Source organism: Nuphar pumila, chromosome 6 (genome assembly GCF_984573655.1).
Source record: "Nuphar pumila chromosome 6, dmNupPumi1.hap1.1, whole genome shotgun sequence".
Taxonomy (NCBI): domain Eukaryota; kingdom Viridiplantae; phylum Streptophyta; class Magnoliopsida; order Nymphaeales; family Nymphaeaceae; genus Nuphar; species Nuphar pumila.
Window position 1 is genome coordinate 88,323,029 of NC_143254.1, and position 24,156 is coordinate 88,347,184.

At 39.7% G+C, this 24,156-nt stretch overlaps 1 protein-coding gene across 1 annotated transcript; it reads left to right on the top strand.

The window, feature by feature from the left end:
* Positions 1–109: 109 nt before the first annotated feature.
* Positions 110–22,921, top strand: LOC149835068 (protein ecdysoneless homolog). Its single transcript, XM_090011671.1, has 5 exons — positions 110–1,464; positions 2,735–3,073; positions 3,708–3,844; positions 20,851–21,023; positions 22,360–22,921. Exons 1-5 carry the CDS (start codon positions 203–205, stop codon positions 22,537–22,539), a joined length of 2,091 nt encoding a protein of 696 aa, XP_089867797.1. The 5' UTR covers positions 110–202; the 3' UTR covers positions 22,540–22,921.
* The last annotated feature ends 1,235 nt before the right edge of the window (positions 22,922–24,156 follow it).

Below are 24,156 nucleotides of genomic sequence, written 5' to 3' on the forward strand. Positions count from 1 at the left end.
ACTACCGTGTCCGTCCATCCTTGAGATGGACGGCTCATCTAGCCTTGGAGAGGCTTGACAAAAAAAAAAAATCAAAAGAAAGCGTATGGTATTATCGTGCTGGAGCGCCCAAACTACGAAGTCACCCATTTCCCTCCATATCTCACGAATTCGCGGGAGAACTCTCTCTCTCCGGAAGAAGCAGAAGAGAACAAGAGGAAGAATGGCCGGAAATTCAATTTCCGGCGAGAATCCTCTGCTCTCGTCGTCGGTGAGGTCCAGGCTCCCCGAAGACACCGTCTTCTACGCCATTTTCCCTGACCAGCCGTCTCAGAATCTGGCCGATCAGGAGGCGATCTCGGTCTCGTTGAAGGAGCTCCATGTAGGCATCATCGACTTGATCTCTCCCTACTCGAAGGATTACATTTGGCAGCACGAGCCCTTCAATCTCTCCATCTCTCTCCCAAACCCTAGCAAACCCTGCATCTACGTATCTGAAAACCCTAGAGACGGCGATTCCGAAGCCGGCGGCGGTCTGGCGCCACCGCACCTCCACGGGAAGGTCAGGTACGGAGATAACCTGGAGGACGAGTGGTTCATCGTCTTCCTGATGTACGAGATCAGTAGGATGAACCCTAGGGTTTCGATCCGAGTCTGGGACACTGACGGGGAATTCCTCCTCATCGAAGCTGCATTTTCGCTTCCTCGATGGATTAATCCAGAGAATAGCTCGAATCGGGTATTCATCCGTCAAGGAAAGCTCCATCTGATCCCCGATCATAGGCTTCGGAACCCGACGATCAATGATTCACTCAGTTTTCTCTCTTCATCGTCGTCTAGTTCTGAAACTAGGGCCCCGGATGCTGTACAAGCTGCGCTCGAGCGCCGGATCGACGTGTACCCGGAGAGAGCGCGAGAGAGCATGCACAGGGTGCGTTGCCGGTTGCCTCTGGCGGTAGCTCAAGTTCTGAAGCATGAGCATCAGATGATCTCCTTGGCCGTTGAGGGGTTCTATGATCGGGACATCGATTCAATGAAGTTTGCGTCGCGAATGGAAAGGTTCCTGAGTGGGGGTGAGATTGTGGACGTCTCAATAAGGATGTCACGGGCAATGTATGCGCAGCTGGTGCAGCAGGTGTTCCAAGCGCCTAAGTGTTATCCCATGCGCCCGTTGTCGGAGATGCAGGGTTTCCGGGAAGCAGAATTGGGTATGAAGATAGCTTGTGGTTTTGAGATGATGTATCAGCAGAGGAGGCAGTTTGAATTGTCGTCTGGAGATAGCCGGAGAGCGGTGCGAGGCCTTTCTGCGCATTCTATCAATGGGATTGAAGATTTGGTGCGAGGAAGCGCGTGGGGAGCGTTTTTTAATAGCTTGAATAGCAAGGGATACTTTAGGGGTCTTCTTCCTGGATCAAAAGAGTATCGCCGGCTTATGGATGAAGCCCTCGATTACTACCGAAACACCGACTTGTTTTCAAAGACAAGGTGCGCACTGATATCGTGTTTCTTGTTGTTAATTATTGTTTCTTGAGGCTTTTCCGCTCTTGTTCACTCTGGTGGTCGAGTCATCTTGTTCTCATCTGTTGTTGATGTTTTATGCCAAATACATGATAAGACCACTACATTTAAACATAAGGGCCAAATATACACATTCTGGTTGGTTTACAGCGTTTTTCTCTGGTTCTTCTGTCATATTCGATAGTCATGCTTGCATCCCTTTGAGATGATATGTGAGTATAGGATAATGTAACTGATAACAATTTGCCTTTTTCTACTTGCGAAACTACTAAATGTCCAGATCGTCACTAAATATTCAGAACACTAGTGACCTTATTCTGGCTTGCATACAAAATTTGATTGTTAGGAGCTTCACTATCTTAAGGGATTTGATCTTCCATCTTGCGTATGTACACCGAAAATATATAAGGTGACCTTATTCATATATTTAAAAACAAAGCCTTTGTGTATATCTTCAGTATGCCGACATGCATGGGTATGTTAGACCTAAGATCTAATAAATATTTTTTGTAGTAAAAGCTTTCAGTTGCAAATAAATATACACATGGAGTATCTGGGTTGTGGTCATGCAGTTTAGTGTTGAGGACTTGCTTGTCATAAACAACTCAGGACGAAGTATTTATGTTACATGTCGTGACTGAAAATAGAGAATCCAATAAAGCATGGTTAGAATTAGTGTTGCATGCCACCTAGCTCTGACTCAGGGGAACAAGATTGATCGGTGTTAAAATTTTGTTGTTTGACTCAAATAGCAGCTGCTTTGGATGTTTTGTTATGTACCGTAGTGCCTTTGACTTGCCAAGTGCACTCCCTTACTAGACTCAATAATTTACCATTAATTTTTTTGGTGGCCTCTATGAATGTGTTGTGGATGCAAATCTGACAAGTTTGCCACATAGTGATTATCTCTGCAAAATGTGGAGGATCGATGGATTTTCTCATAAAATGGATTCTAATAACCATCTATAAAGAATAGTTAGATTTCCTGAGAAAGCATGATTTTCTGCTCACATCAACCATCACCTGAGTTCTGGATTGCGGAATATCAAGGAATCCCCATTCTTCTCAATTCAGAGACAGCCTTAGGCCCTTGACTATGTCACATATCAAAATGTTTTAAGACAATTTAAATACGGCATCATACATAGTGCTTTTATGGTATGGATATGCTTAATGCATAAAAAATAAAAGATGAATGCTATATGCTATTTTTTTATTTACATTTGTTGCATTGCAGTGCAGTGATTCAGGCTCCAGTCAAGCAGATTGATGAGATTCTCTCATGGCCACATTCTGTTAACGACTTTGAAGGCCTTGATTGTCCTCCCTCTGATGATGATTCTTGGCTATACAATGGGGAGGAAGAGTTGAACTCTGCCATGCTGGAGAGACAGAAGGAGCTGGATATGTATGAGTTAGAGCGTCAGAAGCGACACAGCTCAAAAGAACAAAAAGGAAAATTTGTTGATTCAAACATGCAGTCAGAGAATGCTGATCTTGGTGATATAGTGAAAACAATGAAGACATTTGTCAACAAGGTTTCCAGCTATAAGGGAGCTGAGGTTCCTGAAAACAGGTTTGATTAACTAATCTTTGTTCTTTGTTTTTTTTTCTTGCCTGAAATGTTAGTTTTTGCATTCATCTAACATATGTTCATGTTCATTGTCAACATTTCTTTGTTAAATTATCAAATTGGTGCATGTTGGTTCTTGAAGTTCTGATTATTACCATCTCATTGCTGTTTTTTATTTTCCTGTCTTTTTTTCTTTTAAATTTAAAACTTATTGCTATTCCCCCCCCCCCCCCCCCCCCCCCCCCCCACCCCCACAACACCCCTCACTCCCCATCTCTTTGTTTTATAAGTGATGTTTTGGCTCGTGCTAGGATGCTAAGCCAACTTCCACTAAATTCTTGAACACTTCTTACAGGTCATTATTAATAAGTTCTCTTAGTTTACTCACTTGTAGTCTGTCTGTTGGTCCGTCAACCTGTGGTTGATTAGTCGAATATTTTTGTTGTGTTTATTGGTTATTTCATGTTTATTTCCTTGGTAAGGAACTATTGCCTACTGTTAATAAGTTTTCATCGTCTAACCGGTGACATTCTCCAGCCGACTCACTCCAGGTGCACATGCACATTCTTCAACTAAATTGTAGGCTTAGCTTCTTGAGCATGCCTTTAATTTGATTTTCTCTGATTGTTAATTAAAGGGAATCCGATGATGTAAAACTCAATGTGGATCTCCTTATCAAAGAAATGGAATCCATCGTAAGAAATAATCCCCAAGAAGGCACTTCATCTACAGCAGGTTTAGAAGAAGAATGTTCATCTTCAGATATGGACTTTGGTATGAGGTCTTTACATGTTTGTTTTCGTTTTATTCTGCTTCTAAGTGTCATGTTGTTTCTTCTGAGTAATGTTTTCTGTAGCTTTCATTTATTTCAAAATATTTTGTGAATTTTGTGTTATTTCAACATGTGTGTGTGTTTGTGCGTGTACATTTGGAACAGAGAACTGCAGGGATTCATTGCCTTATTCCAGTTCAGACTGGTTATTTCAAGGACTGGGGAGCTGGAAAAGGAAGCACAATTTTATGGGTTTTCAACTTTTCAGTTGGTTTTATGGTGCAATTTGATGGTATATTTGATTTGAATATCAAGAGAATCCTGGATTCATAACTTTTAATGCATTATTTCGTTAATTTTTGGTTGTTTGGTAGTTTATGAATGCATTTGTGTCGGGTGTACCGGATCCCTGCATTATATAACCTTTTGTCATTTGATTGTTTATGAATGCTCTTGTCGTGGGTGTGTCAAATCGTTGTGTTTTGGCTAAGGACATATGTTGATATTTGTATGCTATGCATTACCTTTTAGGTTGTGTTTGGATTCATGTGAATTCTTAGGAATGAGAATTCACATTTCTCAAAAGACAGGTTTCTCTTGTTTGGATGCCATTATTGTTTTAAGAAAAGGAATTCTAAAATTCTAGAATTCCCACTTCCTTAGGTGGGAACTCTAATTCTCGATCCATCGGGATGGCTCCTTCTTCTCTCATTCTCCCACCCTCCCTCTTCCTCCCTTTATCTCTCCTCTCTCCTCCTCCTCCTCCTCCTCCTTTTCCCCCTTTCTCCACCTCTACCGCCTCCTCCACCTCCCATTCTTCACCTCTTCCTCCTCTTCTCGTCTTACTCCACCTTATCCACCCCTCTTCCTCCACTTCCATCTCTTCTCTTCTCCTCTGCCTCCTCTCTTCCTCCACCACCCCTCTCTCTCTCTCTTAAGAGGTAAAGGGGTAGGATATGGGTCTATCATGTTAGATTTGTTAAAGTTGTATACATAGGTGTATACATATATAGCTATATATACCTATACAATGTGTATGTACATATATATACATATAAATATGTATATATAATTTATATTATTGTAACAGATAATACCCATTAAAGGTATTTTTGTCATTTTATTTTATGTAATAGGTTGTGCCCATTAAGGGCACTTTAGACCTTTTATTATTTTCTTTTCTTTTTTCCTTATTTGTGTCTTTTTTATTCTAGCTAAGGGCATTATTGTCCTTAAGAGCCATTGGGAGTGCTCCCAATGGCTCTTTGAGCCCTCTCTTGTCTATATAAAGGGGGTTAATCCCCTTCTTGTATAATGCTTTTCTTAAGCATTTTATATATAAAATCTTGTTATTTTATTTGTGTTTTGCTTAGCCCATAAAAGGCTTTTATGTTGATTGTATTGGCCCATAAGAGATCTTGTGTTTGTGTGAACTTATTGTAATCTAAGCCCTTAAGTGACAACCTCTTGTGCACTATTTTGTTTCATTACATGGTATCAGAGACTTAGAGCTCTTGAATTGTAATTTGTGTATTTGAAGATTGCGTGTCGGTTCGTGAGTTTGGGGAAGCGTTGGTTTGTTGCTTTGGGAAGCGTATCACCAACCTTCATCTTTTTCTCCTTCTCTTTCCCTCTTCTTTACTTCTATAGCCGACAAGTTGTGACCATTGTTCCTATCAAATTTGATGGGACCAACTACAATATGTGGATCATTGCAGTAAAGAAGATTCTAGTGGGAAAGGAGTTGTGGCAATTTGTAGATGGTTTTATGCCAGAACCTCAACCTACTCCCACCAAAACCATTGTGGAAGAAGATGGTGTGACTAAAGAAGAAATCCTTAAAGGGAGTGAGAAAAATCTCTCTTAGACTATAAGAAAGCCTACAAGGAATAGGAAGTAGGCTATGCAAAAGTGCTCTCCTCTCCCTCTTTATGGGGAGCATGTGTGAGGAACCTTCTCTTAATATTTTGGAGTTTGAAAGAGCCGATGAAACATGAATCTTTATCATGCAAACTTATACACAAAGAGATGCCACACACAAGTGTGACCTACGTGATCGCATCTACAATTGTAAGCAAGGTGATAAGAGTGTTAGAGAGTATTGCGATACTCTCAAGAGGTTATGGGACTAAATGGCTAAAATGGAGCCTATTTGGGACGCACCCAATGATACTTTTCTAAGGAAAAATTAAATCCTTTAAGAGCATTTTTTTTCAATTCATGAAGGGCCTAGGATCTGAATATGAACAAGTACGGGTTACGATCATCCACCGTAAGAAGGTTCCACCTTTACACGAGGTCTTGACCGAAGTATGTGTGGAAGAGACTAGATTAAAAACTATGTTCGAACCTAAAGAAGTCAAAGACAATGTATTGGCCATCTCAAGATCTGGTGCCAATACTTATGCTTATAAGCCTCCTCGTTTCACCAAAACCAACTATGGGAGGCAACATAGTGATGATGAGAGGAAGAAAATTGTGACATAATTGTGGAGAACCAGGACACATTAAACCCTATTTCCCTAAATTCAAAGGAAAGGATGAGAAAAGGGTGGCAATCGTAGATGCATCACAAGAGGATAAGATTGGAACCAATGGAGATTCCCCAGCTCCACGTCCCATGCTCCTCCTCTCCTTTCGTAGGTATGTACTCTCTCTCACTCTCTTCTTGGGTCGGCAGGGGAGGGGCCGAGCACCTCCTTCCCTTCTCGCTCTCTTGTTGGGTTGACAGGGAAGGGGCCAAGCCCCCCCTGCTCCCTCTGTTTTCGGCACAGGAGGGGCCGAGCCCCCCCCCCCCTTTTGCTCTCTTTTTGGGTCGGCAGGGGAGGGGCCAAGCCCCTCCCCCCTCTGGCTCTCTTTTTGGGTCGACAAGGGAGGGGTCGAGCCCCTCCCCCCTCTGGCTCTCTTTTTGGGTCGGCAGGGGAGGGGCTGAGCCCCTCCCCCCACTGGTTCTCTTTTTGGGTCGACAGGGGAGGGGCTGACCCCCCCCCCCCCTCCTGCTCCTTCTGTTTTCGACAGGGGAGGGGCCGAGCCCCCCCTCTCGCTCTCTTGTTGGGTCGACAGGGGAGGGGCTGAGCACCCCCTGCTCCCTCTGTTTTTTGTAGGGAAGGGGCTGTAAGTTTTTCACTTTTGTTCCTGTATTGAGAAAGAGAAGAGAAAGAGAGAGGGAGAGAAGGAAAGATATCGACTGCGGCTTGTCACGATTTCTGTAAAAGAAATCGTGACCTAAACATGTATTTAATGTTACATTACAATATGGGTCGGGTCTGGTATATCCAGACCCGATAACTAAAAACATGGTTTACATACATGGACGGTGACATGGATCGGGTCGGATCCTGCACCTTTTTCACCCTCCCTCAAGTTGATCATGGTTTTGGACCATGAACAACTTGCTTTTAAGCATCCAAAAGCGATCCTTGGTTAACCCTTTGGTAAATATGTCTGCAACCTGTCTTTCAGTACTGACAAACTCAGGTTCAATCTCTTTTTCTTCAACCTTCTGCCTCACAAAGTGTTGGTCGATCTCAATGTGTTTGGCACGACTGTGATATACTGGATTGAATGACATATTGATAGCACTTTGATTGTCACAGAGCAAGGTAGTGTGGGAGATCTTTTCTCCTACTTCAGTTAGAAGATGCCTGATCCATGTGACTTCGGCAGTGGCAGCAGCCATGGATCTATATTCAGCCTCAGTGCTGGATCTAGCTATAGCTTTTTGTTTTCTGCTGCTCCAAGAGACTAAATTTCTTCCAATGAAGACACAATATCCTGATGTGGATCTTCTTTCGTCGGGATCTCCTGCCCAGTCTGCATCACAATATACAATAATTTCGTGCTTGTTTTGGCCATGGGACTGTGGTAAATATATGAATCCATCCCCAATAGTCCCTTTCAGATATCTAATGATCCTTTTGACCGCTTCCATATGTCCAGTACGTGGCGCATGCATAAATTGAGACACTTGATTGACTGAATAGACAATATCAGGTCTAGTGAATGTGAGGTATTGTAACATTCCTATTATGCTGTGATACCTGGTGGGGTCATCATACAGATCTCCATCATGAGCGCTAAGTTTTTGATGAAGTACACTCGGAGTTCCTAGAGGTTTGCAGTCTTTCATGCCTGCCTTGCTGAGAACATCTACGGTGTACTTGTGTTGAGTGAGTGTCAATCCATGAGCCTGGTTGTCAACTTCTACACCAAGGAAATAGCGTAGAACTCCAAGGTCTTTCATTTTGAACCTTTGACCTAATAAGTCTTTTATTTTTTGGATGTGGTCAGCAGAGTTTCCTGTGATGATAATATCATCAACATAAATTAATAATAGAGTAGTCACAGACTGACTTTTAAAAATAAATAATGAGTGGTCCAGTATGGAACGTGAAAATCCATGTTTCTGAATCTCTGATGAGAAGCTATCAAACCAAGAGCGAGATGCTTGCTTCAGGCCGTAGATGGCTCTTTTTAACCTGCATACATGGGTTTTACAATTTTGTTCTTGATATCCAGGGGGGTGTTCCATGTATACCTCCTCCTTCAAATCCCCATGTAAGAATGCATTTTTTACATCAAGCTGACTCAACTTCCATCCATGTTCAACAGTCAGGGAAATGATAATTCGAATCGTTCCCATTCTTACAACCGGACTAAAGGTCTCATCATAGTCTTGCCCTGCTTCTTGAGTGAATCCTTTTGCTACAAGCCTTGCTTTATATCGTTCAATGGTTCCATCTGGCTTGTACTTGATTTTGTAGACCCATTTGCATCCGACAACATTTTTGTCAGGTGGTCTGGGAACAACTTCCCATGTTCCACATTCATGCAAGGCTTGCATTTCATCATTCATGACTTCTACCCATTTCATAGAAGTTGTTGCCTGATAATACATGATGGGCTCTTCATCCTTATTTATGGCAATTAAAAACAGTTGAAAATCCAAGGAGAAGTAGTTAGAACTAACCCACCTGTCAATAGGATGCCGTATGCGATTTGATTTTCTGTCTGCGAGGGTATTAGAAGGAGTAGGATTGGCGACTGAGACATGATCTAAAAGGCTTGATGTTGCCGATTTCTGTCTGGAATAGACAATGCCTTTGTATCTGCCCGGTACCTCCTCGACATTCTGTGACCCCGACGTCCCAGTGTTTTCAAAGACCTCTTCTTCTTGTTGCACGCAATCTGAGGAACATGTTTCATTGGAGCCAGCAAAAAGTTTTGAGCTTAGCCAAGGATAGTAAATTTCAGGTGGCATATTTGTTGTGTCAGCTCTGTGATCAAAATTTTGTTCATCAAAGACAACATTTCTTGAGGTTCTGATACGTTTGTTGGTGGGATCATAACACCTATATCCTTTGTAGTCATCTGCATATCCCACAAATCTGCACTTTTGGGCTTTGTCTTGAAACTTGTTTCTCAAGGACTGATCGATATGCACATAGCAAACACATCCAAAAACACGCAGATCATAATAACTAGGATAAGTTCCAAAAAGACGGTGATAAGGAGACTTATTTTCCAGAATAACCATAGGCAGTCTGTTTATCACATGCACGGCAGAATGGAAAGCTTCTGTCCATAAGTTGATGGGAAGATTGCTGTCATGAAGCATACTCATGGCACTTTCAACAATATGCCTGTGTTTTCGTTCAACAATTCCATTTTGTTGAGGGGTGTGAGGACAAGACACCCTTCTTCCTATTCCGTTACTTTGAAGAAAAGAGATAAAATCACGGGATGAGAATTCCCCACCTCCATCACATTGGAAAAATTGAATGGACTTAGAGAATTGATTTTTGACAAGGGAAAGAAAATTTTGAAACAAAGAGAAGACTTCCGACTTATTTTTTATGAAATATATCCAAGTGTATCGAGTATAGCTATCAACAAAGATTAGATAGTATTTGCTCCCAGATCCAGAGGCAACTGGGGCGGGTCCCCATACATCAGAACAGATTATCTCAAAAGGTTTTGAAGCTCTCTTATTAATGGAATGAAAAGGCAATACATGACTCTTGCAGGAAAGACAACTGGAACATTTGTGACTGTTCTCATCCCTATTTAGACTTTCTTTTGGAATGAGATTATTAGATACAAGTTTCTCAATGAAATGACCCCCACAATGTCCTTATCGACTATGCCATAAAAATGGCTTATTACATTCAGAAATACTAAAAACATTAGCAGAAGAGGATGAACACGACTCTAATGAAGACTCTGAACTCAGGTGGACAGGGCGGACTTCATGGCAAGGAGCTTCTTCAAAGACATACATATTGCCTCGTCTCTTTCCTTCAGCGAATGTTTCCCTCGTGCGAAGGTCCTTGACCTGCACAGAGAAGGGAGTGAATTCAACTGAAGCATTATTATCATCAATAAGTTTGGAAACAGAGACAATATTTTTCTTAATGTCAGGAGCATGAAGAACGTCAGAAAGAGTAAGAGTGGAATTTGACATGGGAATGGCAGTTTTTCCAACATGAGAAACAGGGTGGTGGGATCCATCTCCAGTGACAATCTTACTTTTTCCAAAATAAGGAATGGGATTAAAAATCTTATCTGCATCACCTGTTACATGAGTCGCTGCCCCTGAGTCGACAAACCAGGTGCCTTCATCGCTCTGCTTCAATTTCAACTCTGACAAGGCAGATATCAGCAAATCTTTAATCTCTCCACTGCTTGAGAACTTCCTTTTGTTTTCTGTCTGTGGACCCTTTCCTTTATTCTCTGGATTATGCCAACAATTCGCCTTGATATGTTCCTACTCCAAATATGTTAGCTCATGCGCACAGGTCAACATTCCGTGTCCACTTCGCCCTTGTCCTCCTCGTCCGCGTCCTCTACCATAAGTTACCCCTGTGGCAAAAACTTCCTGAGAATTTGTGTGAACGTGAGATTCCTCAGAGAACCCTTTCAGAGTCATCTCATACTGAATTAATTTTGCTCGCAACTCATCAAAGGTAAGAAGGGCAGGAAGACACAATAGGGAAGTGACGATCATGTTGTAGTCGGATCCCAATTCACTCAGAGTCTGTTGTACCATATCGCTGTCACTCACCGCGCATCCTATAACTGCAAGTTGGTCTGTGATAGTCTTCATCTTGTTCAGATATTCCATGATGGTCATGGAATCTTTTCTCAACATCTGGAATTCCCTCTTGAGAAAAACCATTCTCGCCTGCGAAACTTGTGAATATGTTTAAACCAATTTTTCCCAAAGTTGTAGAGCAGTACAATTGTCGGGAATGGCAACAAGGACCTCTTGAGACAAGGTGGAAGTTATGTATGCAACCACTGATTGGTCTTTCCTTTCCCAGTTGAGGTACTCAACATTCTTGACATACACAATTGAACTTACTCCTTTGTCGTCTTTTTCTTCTCTCGTAACAAATTCGAGTGGGACGGAAGTGGTTCCATCAAGGTGACCTAAGAGACCTTGACTCCTTATAAAAGGAATGATTTGTCTCTTCCAAATCAAGAAGTTTGAGGTAGTTAACTTTTCAGAAACGAGTTGAGTGAGAAAACTTGAGGAAAGATTGGATGAAAGGGAATGAAGATCCATGAAAAAGGAGTTGTAATAAGAAAGAAAACCTCCTTTTTTTTTTGAGTATTCACAGAGTGCTCAGTCTGCAGTCAGAGAGGTTTGTTGATCGCCTTCTTCCTCTTTTTTTTTTTTTTTTGCGCTGAGTAACTCAAAGATAAACGACCAGGAGCTGTCAGAACTGTCAGAAGAAAAACTGTGTTCTCACCACTCGTAACTCAAATGATACGAGAAAAGTCAAAAGAGAGCAAAGAGATGAACTGTCGCACAGCAGGCTGGACAGTAAAAGAATATTTTTTTTTTTGGAATCCGAGATTATATGTCAACTGGGGTTATGCAGGAGAAGAGATCTGAATAAGAAAGAATATGCACGTGAAGTAGATTCACGTGAAAATCACGACCTTGGATGAACAACGTTCACGTGAATCCTGCGTGAACAAAATAGGGATTCACGTGACGTGAATCCTACGTGAACAGATTAGGAATTCACGTGAGATGTGAATCCACTAAGAGAAGATTTGAAAAATGGGCAGATTAGGGATTCACGTGAGATGTGAATCCACTAAAGGAAGATTTGGGGAAAAAAATGGAAAACGGTAAAGGAATCGTGGTAAAAAAAAAAAGAAGGTGGAGATTGAAATCGTGGAAGATGGATATTGAAATCGAAAAAAAACTGAAGAGAATGAAGGAATCGTGAAAAAAAAAACTGAAGGAAATGAAGGAAGGAATAGACCTCAAACCTTGATTTGCCGCACCTTTGGAATCCACTTCAACCCTTGGCTGGATCTCTGCTCTGATACCATGTAAGTTTTTCACTTTTGTTCCTGTATTGAGAAAGAGAAGAGAAAGAGAGAGGGAGAGAAGGAAAGATATCGACTGCGGCTTGTCACGATTTCTGTAAAAGAAATCGTGACCTAAACATGTATTTAATGTTACATTACAATATGGGTCGGGTCTGGTATATCCAGACCCGATAACTAAAAACATGGTTTACATACATGGACGGTGACATGGATCGGGTCGGATCCTGTACCTTTTTCAGGGGCTGAGCCCCTCCTTGTTTTTGGCAGGGGAGGGGCCGAGCCCCCCACCCTACTCCCTTTGATTTTAGGGGAGGGGTCGAGCCCCCCCCCCCTCCCCCCCTGCTCCCTCTGTTTTTGGCAGGGGAGGGGGCGGGCCCCCCTCGCTCTCGCTCTCTTATTGGGTTGGCAGGGGAGGGGTTGAGCCCCCCCCCCCCCTTCTCCCTGTGTTTTCGACATGGGGAGGGGGTCGAGTATAATTGATTTGAAAATTTTAATGTATTTTTTTTTGTGTTTTCATGATAAAAATGACGGATAAAGGGAAAGGACTTGCGTCATCCTCATCCCAACATGTGAGTTCTGCTGCTAGTTTTGCTGATAGTTGCAGTGGGATTGATGATGTGGAGCCACTATGGGTACATGCAGATAAACTTGCAAAAACTGGAGAAGGAGGTGGTGGAAACAAGAGATTTCGATGCAAGATCTGCGAAAGAGATTTTGTTGGGTCTTACATAAGAGTGAAGGCTCATTTGTTGAAGATACCAGCACATGGCATTTCAGCTTGCAGAAAAGTTGATAAGGCAATGCGAAGACAATACAAGAAAATACAAGAAGAATATGAGAAGAGAAAGGCAATGGCCGATTCTTCTGCAGTCAGTGTGCCATTTGCAAGCCACCAAGAAGATGCTGAAAAAAAAAGAAAAGTCAATGTAGGAGGTAGAGGAACGATACAAGCAACATTCAATACATGTGGAAGAGAAGAATTGGATAGAAAAGTTGAGAGGTATTTTTATTCTGGTTCACTCTCATTTAATGCAACTAGAAATCCTTATTGGAAGGATTTAGTAACATCCTTGGCAAATTGTAATTTGAGTGGTTATGTGCCTCCAAGTTCAGAAAAAATACGAATCACACTTCTTGCAGAAGAGAGGGCAAATGTGGAGAGGTTGTTAGAGATTAAAAAATATTCATGGGAGCAAAATGGAGTTTCTATTGTGTCTGATGGATGGACAAATATTCAAAGGCGTCCATTAATCAATTTCATTGCTTGTTCGCTTAGTGGCCCAATATTCTTGAAAGCCGTTGATGCATCTGGGGAATATAAAAATGCAGAGTATTTGAAGGGATTGTTTATAGAAGTGATAAAAGAAGTAGGTGATCAGAAAGTGGTACAAATCATTACAGACAACGCTCCAGTTTGTAAAAGTGCAGCGTTGAGTTTGGAGAGTGAGTACCCTCATATTTTTTGAACTCCCTGTGTAGCACACAACTTAAATCTAGCCCTAAAGAGCATCTGCAACCCCAAAGAAGAAGAAAATTCACAAGAATATGCTTTATGTTCATGGATTGAAGATTTAGAAAGAAATGTCAAAAGCATTAGGAATTTTGTTGTTAACCACCATCGTGCTAATGTTATATTTAATAGGCATTCTGATTTGAAATTGTTGAAGGTCGCTGAAACACGTTTTGTGTCCATCATTGTGATGATGAAGATGATTAAAAGAGTGAAAAATGCTTTGATTAACATGGTGACTGATGAAAATTGGACATTATATCGTGTTGATGATGATATCAAGGCTCAAGAAATTAAAAAATTCATTCTTGATGATGAGTTTTGGGACAGAGTGGTATACTTCATTCAATTTACGCAACCTATTTGGGAAATGTTAAGAGAAGTTGATAAGGATGAGCCCATGCTTCACAGAGTTTATGAAATGTGGGATAATATGATTGAAAAAATACAAGCTATAATTTTCAAGCATGAAGAAAAAAATCCTGCATTTGATGATTCAGATTTTTTTAATCATATTCATTCAATTATAGTCAGAAAATGTGATAAGAGCAACACTCCTTTGCATTGCATGACACATTCTCTTAATCCAAAATATTATGCAAATAAGTGGCGGGCTGGTGGTATTGGTTGTGTCCCTCCAAATTTAGACCCAGAGCTATCAAGACATAAATATGTGTATGACAAGACTTTTTCCAGAAGCATATCTTCTACATCAAGTCACACAAGAGTTTGAAAAATTTTTATCTTCAAGATTTTATGGACCGACATTATTCGCGAGAGAAGAAGATAATATAGATCCTATCACATGGTGGTCAACATTTGGATCAGAAACACCTCTTCTCCAACGTCTTGCATTAAGATTGCTATTGCGGCCTGCTAGTTCATCTTGTTGTGAAAGAAATTGAAGCACATATTCTCAAATCCACAACATGAAGAGAAACAAACTCACCAGCAAGCGTGTGACTTCGAGGGAGCCCAGTATATGTTCATTCAAGCAATGATGAATACATGTACTAATTTGCTCTCTTAGTTATTTGATTATTTCTTAGTTTTCATTTAAATATACTTGTATTGTATTTATCATTTTCAAATTGGGTTTATAATGCAGACAAGGAACATCCAAATTTTGGGATGTAAACCCAGAAGAGTGTGACTTCGAGGGAGAACATGATTTCAACATAACAAACATGGATTTAGCTGAGCCCAGTATTCTTTCTAATGATGCATTTGATGATGATGAAGAAAATTATTAACATCCATTACTTCATCAGGATATACTTTGGTATGTTTAGTTCTTTTATACTTTACTTATTTGATTGATATTTAGGTCGATTTATCTAATTGCTTTACTTATTTGATTGATAATTTGATATTTAGGTTGATATACTGCATGCATGATGAATCATATTATGACAATGTTAATTGTTAAAACTTCAAAATTATATATATATATATATATATATATATATATATATATTTTATTTTTTTTACATTTTTTCCCCAGCCACACCCCCGCACCCGGGTTTTTTGGAAGTGCCGCATCCTCGCACCCGCACCAATGTGACATAGCATGTAACCACTCAAATTACAATTAGCCAAAGATGTAATCATATCTTTCCAGTATGGACTTCTAGCTACATTAAAAGGAATTGAGCTTGAGTAAAAGAATCGACCAATCTTTTTTTATCAATTTCTGCTCTTGTCATGTTTTTGAATGACCCTTGTATTGTTTTATTTCCTTTCATCTTTCTTTTCTTAAAAAGCTCTTCTTGTTCATCACTAGCAATAGCAAAAGGTAGATTAATCGAATCGCTTCTCATCTCTGCAATTTTCTTCTTTTCAGCTTCCTCTTGTTTTTTCTTTAATTGCTTTAACAAGTCTTTGTCAACCCTAGAACATGACCTAATTCCTAGATCACGAATATGCAAAAGATGTGTTTTCACACGCGTATAAGAACCCGTGAAAACATTCTTACATAGATTACAAAGAAGTTGTACATTCCCACCACCAGCACTAGCTTTTATCCCTTTTGTCAGAAGCCTCTAAAGTGGTTTAGAAACTTCTAATTCAGAGTTAGAACTTGAACCAAATGTATTACACTGCCACTAGAACTCGCCATTATATCTGAAAATTAAAAAGAAAAGTGAAACTGAAAACTAAATACAAAATCATATGCAGTACACACCAAAATATGTAAATAAAGTTAATAAACAATTCAAAAAAATAGTAGCAGGAGCTCCACCCCTCTCATTGTGTGCCTGACAGAAAATAATAGTCGCCCCCTGCTGAAAAACTGCAACACATTAGTATGCAAAAAGGAAAAATCGAAAAAGTAGGAAGGGGTTGGGGCCCTTTGCCCCTGCCTGCGCTGCAGGAGAGAAAGCGCCTTGTAGGGGCGCCACTCATGCCAATGCTGGAAAATCTGAGCGGCATGGGCGAAGCCCCTACCAGATGAGAGGCAGGGCCTTGCCCTGCCTGTGATAGGGAGAAGAGGCAGGGGCGAGGCCCCTGCCTACCTAAGGGTGCTCAGGGGCATCGCCTTTGCTGAAAACCCCCAATTGGCAGGGGCGATGCCCTCTATCGAAGACCCATGTATGGTCGGGGCATCGCCCCTGCCATGCTGGGCAAACGAGCAGCAAGGAGAGACGAAGCCCCTTGCCGAATAGGTTCAAGGAGGCAGGGGCTTCATCCCTGCCAGCCTGAACGGGAGGATCAGACAGGCCGGGCCCCGCCTCGCATGTTAGAGCAAACTAACACGAGGAGGGGTCGAGCCCCTCCTTTGCAGAATAAGAGGTGCAGGGAGGGGCTGAGCCCCTCCTCTGCGAGCAAAGGGTGCAGGAAAGGGGGGGTCGAGCCCCTGCCTGTCCTGCAATAAGGAGGGTCGGCAGGCCCCTGAGAGGTGGCCGGAAAAAGGGGTGTCGCCGGCGTTGGGAGATGGCGCACGGGGGGTGTTGGCATCGGCTGTCGAAATACGACGAGCGGAGGGTAGAAAGGAGTGTCGGGGGTTGCCTGCGTCGGGTGGCCGAGAAACGGGACAGAAAAGGGAGGGTCGAGGGGCAGTGGCAGAGGGTCACCGGTGGCCTGCCAGAGCTCGGATGGGAGATTTCCCTAACTCTCACTTCTTTAAAAAGAATTTGGGAGAGGACCTTGATACTGTCTTGGATCTGGATCGGGTCTGGATCTGGACCCGACCCGAGTCCAAATTAATTTTCAGAAATGGACAAAAATAGACTTGGTCAAAGTTGATTGAGTCCAAAATGTGGATGGACTCGGCCCCGGTGCGTTGACCGAGTTCGACATTTAGTTGACCTTGTTCGCCCCATGTCTGCCTCGTGTCTTGAAGCCACACCCATGTCGGGGCGTGTTGATGCGGGTGCATTGACCTTTTAGCCGAGTCCGTGTGACTTAGGTGTAAAGTCAATTTTAGTTGAATTTACAATGTATATATATATATATACATATATATATATATATGCATGTATATATATAATATATTATATACATATAAAAAAGATATAGTAATCTTAACAATAAGATGTGCCCATTAAGGGCACTTTAGACCTTTTATATATTATTTTTCTTTATTTTTGTCATTTTGATTCTAGCTAAGGGCATTATTGCCCTTAGCTCTAAGAGCCTCTGGGAGTGCTCCCAATGGCTCTTTGAGCCCTCGCTTGTCTTATATAAAGGGGGGGTTAATCATCTTCTTGTATAATGCTTTTCTTAAGCATTTTAGATAGAAAATCTTGTTATTTTATTTGTTTTTTGCTTAGCCCACAAGAGGATTTTGTGTTGATTGTATCGGTCCATAAGAGACCTTGTGTTTGTGTGCACTTATTGTAATCTTGTAAGCCTCTAAGTGGCAACCTCTTGTGCACTACTTTGTTTCATTACAAGATCCAAATCCAACTCTAAAATGGGGTGCAAACAGGTCGGATTTGATCCGGATCCTTCCAGATCTGAATTAGAATCCGAATACGAAATTCAAACAGTAGATCCGAATTCGAATCTGGATCCGAATCAGATATGAGGCTGGGTTGAATCCAAATTCAAAATACATGTAGTAATACTAGATCCAGAAAAAAAGTTAACAAAACAAGTTATTTACATGTAAAAATTGCATTAAGGTCATATTTTGATTCGGGTGAACTCCAGATCAGACTTAGAATGCTGATCCGAATCCAAAAGTGATCTGATTGAAGAGATCTGAATCCAATCCAAATCCAAATCCATATTTGGATTTTATTTATAGGATCCATATCCAAAGAATATGTTATACTCGGATCGGATATCCGACCATTTCTGATCCGTTTACACCCACTCTTAAATGTATACCATAAAGTCAGATTCAAACATGGATTTGAATGGTATCCAATGAGATAAAAAAATATTAATATGAATCTGTAGAAATGATAAAATAAGCTTTTTACATATAAACATGCAAATGGATCAGATTTGATTTGAAACCAAATATAGATCCCATAAAAATAAGATTTGGATCCAATTTGAATCCAAAAGTAATCTGAGTAAGTGATCTGAATTTGATCTAGAATGTACATTTGAATCTTGTGTTTAGGATCCATTCATAGAATCCAATTCATTTTCAGAATAGACCCAATCCATTTTCGCCCCTACACCATGTGTGTGTATGTATAGTGGGTGGTACCTGCCACCCAGCTGGCCTACCATTAGTGGATGTGTTGTTGGCGTCTATCGTGCACATGATGGATGCTCAATGCACACCCTGTAAAAGAGCTTTTAGCGATGCGCTCGCTAAAGGCCCTTTTTACGTAACAATGTGCGCTCCCGATGAATGGTGCCCGTCCATTGCCAGTTAGCCAGAAAGTGGTAGGCAGCTGCCAGTATATATATATATATATATATGTATATATATATGGTTAACATTTGCTCATGTTGACATTACCTACAAATGAGTTTTCTTTTTCATTTTTTTTCTTTTTGTTGTTTTCATAAAACTAACCTTACAAATGTGATCTATATGTTTAGGTTAGTGGAGGTGGGCTCTTAGATCGTCCTATTACGACGTGTAGGCACAATTTTATGAGCCTTGAAAAATCAAGGGCGTACAATGTGCAATACTTTTTCAGTTCATAAAATCATGTTTTTTCATTGAAAACACATGATCCAAAAGCTGGATCCTAGCATTTGTACCATGATTAATCCATCCATGAGGTCGGATTGGGTCAATACGACCCGCACATATGATTTCCAGCTCATTCGGATGGTCAAGTCGACCTTAGCAATTGTTATATATATATATATAATGGTATTTGGAGCATAAAAAAATTATGAAAATTGTAGGCCATTGATTTTTGAAGCCTTATAAAAACCTATCCATTCATCATAATCAAATGCTCCAAGAAGTGATTCCTATAAAAACAAGTATATACATCACATCTGTTTGGTCAGAATTTGAAAAAACACCATAAATCCATTAGCATGTTTCATTTAGCACCTTGCCCATTTTGTAGGTTTCTATTTCCTATATATATATATATATATATATATATATATATATATATATATATATATATATATATCATAGTCACATGTATCGTTAAAGGTAATTTCTTGAAGAGATTTTTAAAAGTTGATAAATCTTGAGAATATCTCGGGAAAATCTTGAGAGTTTAAAAAATAAAAAATATATAAATAACAACAAAAAAGCTAAGAAAACATTAAGTTTTGCATTAATTTTATTTCAAAAGTATAAAAAACATGTTTTAAAGGTTTTAAAATATAAAAGAAACAAAAAAATAGGAAATGCAAACTTAAAAAAATTTCAAAAAATATCGCAATATTATCACGATATTTTGAAAATATCATGATATATTCCCGATATTATTGGCTACCTTGAGATAGCCGATAATATCACGATATTTTCATAATATCGGTGACAGTGATATATATCTTTTTCTTTTGACTGTTAATTAAAATCTAATTAGATTGGATCAAATCAAATTTAATAATATATAGATCCAAATTAGCTGATTATGATCCATTTACATTCCCGCTATTTTACTTTCTTTTTTTGGCTACCTTATTCCAAAAGAATAAAAGCTCTCACATCAATTCAATGATAAAATAATAAAATAATATGAATTCCTCAAAGAAAAGGAATGAGTGCGTTCAAATTATCCAAACGTTAGAAATCTCTAGATTGAGAATTCTCTTTCTTGATAATTCTCTAGATTGAGAATTCACCTTTCCATGATAATTCTCTTCCAAAGCATCCAAATGCACTCTTAATGTTTTGGTTGTTTGGATTGTCCTATTAATATCTTTGGGGTGGATGTCTTGAATGCTTGTATATGTCTATTTTTTAATGTCATTAGACTCATTACATTTTTATGTTCTACATTGTTTTGTTTTGTTTTTGTCATTGCTTGGAATGCCTGTGAGATGGGTATTTCACATCTTTAGACTTTCTCAGTTTCGATATAGCATATTAATGGGCCTCAGAAACTTAAACTTTGGATTGTGTCATCAGTTAACGTAATTAAATTTTCATATTGAGTGATTGGTCTAGTAAGATGGAAGAGCAGGTATGTATTTAACTAGTGCAGTGCATTGAGATAAAGGCAAAATCTTGTAGGTTCTAAACAGCTCATAAGTTGAAAATCAACAGAAGTGGAGCGATAGTAATGACTGCATCTTCTAGTCCAATTACAAATTATCAGGCCAAGTCATATGAGTTCTTTGCATTTGCCATTGAACAGGAACAGCAGAAAGGGATTTCAATAATGCCATATTCTACAGGGAACTTTTCAAAGATTTGTATATGTTACCAATATCACCTTGATTGTTTTGTCAGCATGATCCGTGTAGTTAGCTTGAGTTTTTTTTTTTATATTCACTGGTCTGACCTCATTATCACTTTTTTGCATTTCTTTTTTAAAAAATTGGCAATAAGGGCAATGGAAACACAGCAAAAGAAGCTCTCGCTAAATAAGACTTTATGTTCCTAGAGAGAGAGATACTGCTCTTGATTCATGTACGTCATAACTGTAATGAGGAACTCTGGGATTGTTGAATTCTAAACCCTGTATGCTTTTATGTCACATTGTGCATGCAAAGCATTTTTCTTCAGCAATTCAATTAACTGGAGAGATCTATTTCTTCATGCAGATGAGTCTGGTGATGAATTCAGTGACTCAGAACCATCTGAACACATGGAATCCAGTGATTCTTTTATTCAGTCGTATTCAGATGCATTAAACGACCAGCTTAAAGCTACTACTATAAGAAAAAGTTTTATTCGTGCAAACGATCAGCCTTCCTCAACGAACGTTACTGAGATGGTAAAATCTCCTCTAATATAACCCATTTTCATGTCATATTTCTCTGCCGATCTGGGTTTCATGTAGTTATTTCTTTTGTAGATTGTTGTTAATTTGATTCATTCAGAAAATAACTATACTTGGATAGTGTGGATAATTCTGTTTCCATATTAATTTTGACAGAAAAATTCAAAAAAGATGTCAAACTTTTTGGCAATAATGAAAGGCACCTAAGACCATGGTCTACCCCATAGTTTATATTTCCTTTTCCAATCATCTGCCAATAAATGAATACCGCAATGAGCCTGCCTTTCCATCACTTCTCATGACATCAGAAGCTTTCTTTTTTATAGAAATCAAAACCTTTTTCCTTGTAGTTTTTCCAATTCTTCCTCGTGAATTATTCTTTATTTGTTTTCCTTGTAAAGCATGCTCAGTAGTTTTATTTGCTGAAAACCTTCTTTGAGTACCTTTGGTGATTTTCATTTCCCCACCCTATGCATGTAGGAACACCAACTCTATCTTGATATGTTCCAGCAAATGTCTGCTTGCGCAATGTCTTTTTAGACATTAAGCCAGAGTAGGCTTGAGCTTTGTAACTGCCATCTGAAGGGCATCACTTTGTGCTCGGGTGGCCAGATTTGAATTTGGTTGGGCACTCGAGGATGTAACTACCTGGGCTCCCATTTCCGATACTGCCTTCTGAGATCCTCATGTTTTAATAGCTGACTTTTAATTACAGAAGCAATTGTTCTTTTTGCTAATATGGAACTGATAAGTGTCAGAATGATTAACAAGTCCTTCCTAGCTAAAAGGCAATGGGGGCTCCGCTTGTCTGGTAGGAGCATCTAGTGCATGCCACATTGTGTTGGGACGTTGCAAGTTTGAATCCCAATGGTATCGTTGTATAACTGGTGGGGTCTGCCTAACCCTAGCTTTCCTATAAAAAAATGTTGTTTCTGCAAATTTTCATGTGTGCTCATTGAGGTTTTGAACCATGTTGCTGAATGAGCCTCCAGCTTACTTTAATCTTTTACATCTAAGCTTCAATTCTACTTGTCCTCCTGCATATTAGCTTGATATATGATGAACAACAGGTCGAGCAACCTTTTTTCTACTGCCTCGTATATTTTGCTCAGAGATTTTCCCTAGTGATATAGAAATTCAGGCGATCATTATGTAGCTGTTTCCTCATATCTGTGGCTTTGCCAAGCTAGTTATTTGGATGTTCTATTACTGTGCTTCATTTATTTGCTCAGCGTTTTCATGTGTAAATGCATTTCTTGGTTGACATGAGACATATTTGTGGTATCTCTATATTCCTTTGCGCTCAAGTTTTTTTTTAATCTGTCTATAGGGTTTGCCAACCACTTCTGAGGAAGAAGATGCTGATTTTACCCCGGTTGACATGGATGTGAACCTTGTACAAAGCCTTCTTAATTCCTTCTCATCACAGCAAGGGCTTCCTGGGCCAGCATCCAATTTACTTGGACTCATGGGTTTGCAACTCCCTCGTGATTCAACTACAAAGAAATGAACCTGCCTCATCTATCTTCTATTTATTCAAGAGATAACTATTCCCATCGTAATCGATCAGGTCAGGTTGCAAATTCTTGGAAGGGTAATGTTGTACATCTGCAATAGTTGGAGTGAAACTTTTTTATCCTTTTCTCTTTGGTTTGCTGAATTTTGGTTGAGGCAGACCGATAGTCGTCTCACTGGTTTAAAGGTATCTTCTTGTGTATATAATGGCGGAATCTCTAACCTTGTGCTCTAGTTTAATTCAACCAATTCGGTCATTTGTGATTGCATGTTTAGGCATGGAGCCTGAAACATGTGATATGTGGGGTCAGAGCATCATAGTGGCAGTTGGGTCCAACTGTTCTATTTGGGATAGATTAGTCAAGCCATTATTTCAGTAATCTTTTGGATCCTGGATTCGGTTGAGATTGAACCTTTTCCGTGACCCGTATGTGGGAAAAAAAGGGAATAGTTCAATTCTCTCATGTTCTGAGTGTTCACACGGGGTTGATGCATCTAATATGTTTTTTGCTTAATCATCTATCTTTTGTACGCGGGGCAGAATAAAATGGGGACCTGATGCAAAGGTTTCTGACTTTATACTCTGTTTATGTGGAGAATCATAGTCACAAATGTCGCTGTTATATTATTTATAGTTACACTTGTATATATTTTACTATTTTATAAGTTTTATATTTTAGGTATACAGATACTTTTCTTAATTTTTCCTTAGAAAAATGAATTTTAAAAAATATTCTGAGAATTTTCCTCGATGTTTTCTTTTTCTGGAAAACGAGATTGGTGTCTGTAGAGAACCAAAAGACACACTGAACAAGGAGAATAATTTTACTAACTTTCAAACTTAGGCCTAAAAAATATGAAGGTAACTAGTGTTGCCGGCAGAAGGATGAGATCCTCAAGTGGAGATCTGGATCTGGTAACTTTTGGTTGAAAACAGGGATTTACATATAAATTCAAATCGCATCTGCTTCCAAACTTTAAACATTAATTAGAACTCACTTTTTGAATGACAGGATCCACTTGAGTATGGTCTCAGGGATCAAATAGATCCTAGTCTTTGGTTTGGATCTTCAGAAAAACTATTTCAGGTCTGGGATCGAGTTCCAAAACCTGTTCCTTTTTCATCCCTAAAAGGAGCCTATCAAACTGTGATTATGGTCTGTCTTGGGAAGTTAGTAAAAAAGGCATCTCTCTCTCTCAGTGGGTCTAATTCCCTATAAAATTTGTGTGCCCTACCGCAGTCTCAGTGCGACCTACAACTACCTCTATACCAGCCATGCAAACGCATTCCTAAATATTGATATAAATCTTAATCACATTAATGAAATGGTACTCTCTAGGCTTTATGACATCCTTGAATCAGAAATTTAAAATCTGAATTATCAATGTGCTCTCCCTTAGATATATTTTAACTTGGTCACGTGACAAGTTATTTTTAGATCAGCTTGCCAACTTTGGACAATCTCAGGCCTTCTCATGATTTTGTTCATCCAACATCCTCTCTGGCTCCTCCTTTTGGTCCTATGTCAAGATTCCAATACATCAATACCAAATCAAGCAACTTGAAGTTTTCTATAACTCTACAAATAAATAAACTAAAAGATAAAACATA